The 5,162-nt window shown below is 46.6% G+C and overlaps 1 protein-coding gene across 1 annotated transcript; it reads right to left on the bottom strand.

Moving 5' to 3' along the window:
* Positions 1-697: 697 nt before the first annotated feature.
* Positions 698-3,397, bottom strand: LOC123065254 (translation initiation factor IF-2-like). Its single transcript, XM_044488594.1, has 2 exons — positions 1,510-3,397; positions 698-740 (listed from the first exon to the last, which is right to left on the bottom strand). The coding sequence occupies exon 1, from the start codon at positions 2,429-2,431 to the stop codon at positions 1,781-1,783; it is 651 nt and encodes a 216-aa protein (XP_044344529.1). The 5' UTR covers positions 2,432-3,397; the 3' UTR covers positions 698-740; positions 1,510-1,780.
* Between the last annotated feature and the right edge of the window lie 1,765 nt (positions 3,398-5,162).

Raw genomic sequence — 5,162 nt, 5'->3', positions numbered from 1 at the left:
AGCCTACGAGTAAAACCAGCCCTCGAGTTGCCCTGAGGTGGCCCCGCAGTCTGCCCGTTTCGGACCAACACTCGAAGGAGCACTGGCCCGGGGGGGGGGGGGGGCTAAAAAAAAGATGACCCTCGGGCTCCGGAAACCCAAGGGAAAAAAGGGCTAGGGGAGGGAAATGGTAAAACCAAGGTTGGGCCTTGCTGGACAAGTTTTATTCAAAGCGAACTGTCAGGGGGGTCCCATAAATCACCCGACCGTGTAAGGAACGCAAAATCCAGGAACATAACACCGGTATGACGGAAACTAGGGCGGCAAGAGTGGAACAAAACACCAGGCATAAGGCCGAGCCTTCCACCCTTTACCAAATATATAGATGCATTAATAATATAAGAGATATTGTGATATCCCAACAAAAACCCTGTCCACCATGGAGCAATCTTCAACTTCACCTGCAGCTAGCAACGCTATAAGAGGGGCTGAGCAAAGCGGTAACATAGCCAAACAACGGTTTGCTAGGAATGGTGTCAAAGGTTAGAGGTTCATGGCAATTTGGGAGGCTGACAAGCAAATGGTAGGCATCGTAGCATTGGCATAGCAAAAGAGCGAGCAAACTAGCATAGCAAAGATAGTAGTGATTTCGAGGGTATGGTCATCTTGCCTGAAATCCCGCAAGGAAGAAGAACGAATCCATGAAGAAGACAAACGAACGTAGTCGAACGAATCCTCACAACTCCGGAACGAAACCGAAGCTAACGAGAGAAGCAAACCGGAAAGAAGCAAACAACATGGTAAACAACCATCACATAATCATGGCATGATGCACAACCAAGTATGATGCATGTACGATTTAATGAGGCATGGCATGGTAAAGTGCAACAAACAATACTACAAGTTAAGTGGAGCTCAATATGCAACGAGTTGCATAGTGACGGAACGCCACATCAATTATTTAGTTCTCTCTCGGTTATGAACAAGACAAGATTAAATGTTGATTAACATGGCAAGAGGTGAAGCATAATTAAACTAACTATTTAGGCAAGTTTAAATGAGGCCGGAACAACAACCAACAATTCCGGAAAATCCCCATGTTATTTAGCAATTTAATGCAACAACAATTTTAAGCATTTAAATTGTTATTATCATGATGCGGATGACATGCACAAGTTATATGCAATTTTTATGAAAATGTTGGCAAGAGCACATTATGAAGCATTTGTCGCCATGGCGGAAGGAAAAAGGTGCCACAGTGGTGAAACGGAAATGGTGCCACGGCAACATATCCGAAAATGATGCCACGGCAACATATCGGTTCCGGTAGCTCACGGAGATACCGGTGCAAAAGGAGGCGTGACGTGAGCAAGTCATGCAAGATGGTGGGGTGATCCCGACTATCGGGTTCCCACGGGACGGTGGCATGGCAATAGAGGAACGTGCAAAGACAATCGGACACGGTGCACACACGAGCATCTCATGCAACACACATGCATTCGTTCACGGGCGTCGTCTTGGCGGTTATACCTTTGAATCGTGCATCAACGAAGCGGATCGAGTTCGGCGAAGGAAGTAGTCGTTCACGGCCGTAGTGGAGGTAGACGTTCACGTGGCGACGTAGCGGAAGTAATGGTACACGGCGGCGGCGGTAGTTGTTCAGGGTCTTGCGGGTCGTCGTGTAGCCGTACATGTTCGTCGTGGTACACGGTTCAAAGTCGTACATATCCCGTAGATGTTCAGGGTCGCCGTGAGGAACTTGTCGAAACCAGGGTGCATCTTGGCGGTCTCGTCTCGGCCTTCAACCCAAAACAAAGCAAGGCAAAAGACTCGGTGCGGTGGTACTTGGCGGTTCACAGCAAAGAGGAACCATGAAGGGTTGCTTGAGGAAGATCACTGCAGCGAGGCGGTGAGGCCAGGGGAGGCGCAGCTGCGAAGCGGGGACTCGGGAGCAGAGGAGGAAGTCGCGGCGCTGGTGCACGGTGAGGTCCCTGCAGACGAGGCACCAGCGAACGAAGGCGGGCAGCGAAGGCGCGAAGACGAAGCCCGGTGCAGCGACCAACTCTGGATCGGGAGCTCCTCTCCCGATCTGGAGTGCGAGGGGGCGAGGGTGCGGAGGCAGCGACGGTCGCTGGTCGGCACGAGGGGGTCGTGGGGCACGGGAGGAAGGATGCAGGGGACGGGACGAGGGCATGGTCCCTGCTGGACGGGGCACGACGGCGGCTTGCAGAGGAAGGAGCTGCAGAGGAGAGTCGACGGGGCGGCGGCGCTGTGGAGGTCCGACCGACGCCATGGACGACGCGACGGCTGCTAGCGATGGGGTTGAGGAGGCCGGGCGAGGCAGATACGACGGGGAGGAGCTGCTGGAGGCGACGCCGATGCACGGGCAGAGGAACAAGGAGCGGAGATGGCGCGGAGCAGCAGCCTCCAGTGTCGCCGGCGCAGTCGCCATGGCCGGGGCCAGGGTAGCGTTCGAGGGGATCGGGCGTGGGGCGCTGCCCCCCTGCGATGCGGTGTGTGTGCGTGGCGGCGCGAGGGAACGAGAGGGATGGAGCGGGGGTACGAGGGGAGATGCTCGCTAGGGTTAGAAGATTTAGGTGGGCTGGGCCTAATGAGGTGGGTAGGATCGAAGGGGTAAGTGGGCTGTGGCGCTGCGCGGAGAGGAGCTGGGCCTCGGCTGGAACTCTCTCTCCCCCTCTGGTGTTTCTTTTCTCAATTTCCTCAAACAGAAAATAAGAGAGAAAATCTCAGAGATAAAAGGGAAGGCGTGAGAGAGATATGAGAATATATCCGGAGTCCAGAGTTTGTGTAGAATTTTAATAAATTGCTTTGGGCATTTTTAAGGATATAAAAATAATTCAAGTTTGAATTGAGTTCAAACTTGAGCCATTTTTGAACCCAACCAAAACAACTCCAAAACTGATTATATTTGGCAGAGGTATAAGGCATGGAGCACTAGCATTATAAAAAGAATGAACATTAATGGGGCAGGGAAGAACTCGCTTGCATAAAGAAGTAAAAGAAGAGGAAGAAGAAGGTGATGGTGCAAGGCTAGGTTTGAGAGGGATAGCAAAGGGGTTGATACATACGACATGAAAGTAACATGTAACATAAGGATGAATGCAATGCACATGATGCTATGAGATGAAATGCCTGACATGAATAAAAAGCAAAACAAAAGACAAAAACCCACCCACGAAGGAAAAATCAAAACACATCTCCGGAAAAAGCAAGAGTAGGAGTTACAGATATGGAAAGTTGCATCCGGGGCGTTACAACACTCCACCACTACGAGAGGATCTCGTCCCGAGATCTAGAATGGCACCGGAGAGAAACGGACGAGGAAGAGAAGAGGTAAAACTAAGTTGCTTCTTTGACGAACGAGTGAAACCACAAACTTTGAGAGGTTGAGCAATTTAAAAGAAAGAGTATAACAGCGATGAACGAGATTGCAAACAATCCGTTAGGAAAGAGGAACAAGGAACATAACGAGAACTTGAAGGTTGAAAAGAAATGAATCAAGAGTTTAATTGACAAGATAGAATTCGAAACCACTCCGGTTAAAACTAGATAGAGGAGGAATAAGATTGATATAATTTGGGCAGCACTCCGACTGTAAATGGAAGGAATTGAACATGAACTTGACAAGATGAGAGGATACTTGATGAAAACAACAACACACTGCAACTGGAATTGAAAGAATGGCACAAAGGGTAAGAAAGATTTCAGACAGCAGTCCGGTTGAGAAGAGGGCAAAACTTGATGAGATGAAAGAACTTGAAGAGATGACACAACACTCCGGTTAACTGGATAAGCATGAAAAGAACATGATCCCCAAAATGATATAAAGGGTCAAAGAAAACATCCCAATGCCTTCGGGACAAATGAAAGAGTGGAATCGAGAGAACAGCGAAGAGAATAACAACTTCTATCACAATTGAATTTGAAAGAGCCTCCTTAAAAAGAAGGATTGAACGGAGTTGTTAGAAAACCAACAACGAAAAGAATAAGCTTGTAGTGGACTTATTGAAACATCTCAACATTCTGAGGTGACAAATGGCCACTAAAGGGAGCCATTGATTTGAGTGAGAGCACCAAGGCGATGAAAAACTTCTTTCACCAAGAGGATAGGAGAAAACTTGGATCATTGATAAGCACCATAATAGCAACATTCCTTAGGGAAGGCTTTTGGTGAAAACATGACACAAGATAAATCCAACGAAGAGATTGATGGATTTAAAATACCTCATTCTTGACAACATGTGAATCATGGAATATGAACTCAAATTATCAAGAATGACATAATACCACCTCCAAAATATGGTAGAAAGAATTGCACTCCGGATTACCATATGAAGAAAACTTGAGCTCCTTAGGAAAGAATCTTGATGAAAACTTTGAGAAGGGGATTAAATCCTTGATGAACCATCATGTAGAACCTCCATGAAGAACTCCGGTAAACAAAAGGAATGAAAAGAAAGAGAAATTGAAAACACAAGGTGAATCCTTGCAATGATTTAGATGGATCTCCGTGATAATTAGAGCTTGGAACTCCGGGAAAAAGAGAAGATGAAACAAATGAAACCGAGAATTTTAAGGGCCTCCGGAATAAAGAATTAATCACTTGGATGAACAAGAATAAGAATTATGTTATGCTTATCCTTCACCAATTAAATTGATGACAATCAACGGATTTGGCATACTACTTATTCCCGTAGAAAGGATTAAAAGAGATGTATCAAAACTTGAGAAGGTCTTCAACGAACCACCGGTAGGATTGGAACAACAAATGAATTGATATGATGAACAAGGAAGAGAGATCTTGAAAGAACCACCGTAAGAATTGAAAATGATCGAAGTAGGGGTGCATCACTGGTAAGAATTAGCAAATGAACGAAGGTGCTTGAGACGAACTAGATACATGAGAACAAAGAGATCAAGAACTGATTAGAGGATATTCGATTGATGCACCGGCAAGATAGGAGATTGATAACTGACAGCTGAGAATGAATAAATCTGAATTGATGGACTCCGGATGACAAACTGAGAAGACTCTTGAATATCTCCTGATGGGTGAAAAGATTCTCACAATCGAAAACAATTATGAGAGGATGGCAACAAGCTAGCACCATGAATCTTGAAGAGAAAAGAGCAAGATTAAAGAGAAACACTTCTTCGGTCTT

The sequence above is a fragment of the Triticum aestivum genome, chromosome 3B (assembly GCF_018294505.1).
Source record: "Triticum aestivum cultivar Chinese Spring chromosome 3B, IWGSC CS RefSeq v2.1, whole genome shotgun sequence".
NCBI classification, from domain to species: domain Eukaryota; kingdom Viridiplantae; phylum Streptophyta; class Magnoliopsida; order Poales; family Poaceae; genus Triticum; species Triticum aestivum.
This window is presented reverse-complemented; position numbering and strand designations above follow the sequence as displayed.

What these genes read in the sequence shown, in the direction of transcription:
- LOC123065254 (XM_044488594.1), bottom strand. Translation starts at nt 2,431, where the DNA reads ATGGCGACTGCGCCGGCGACACTGGAGGCTGCTGCTCCGCGCCATCTC.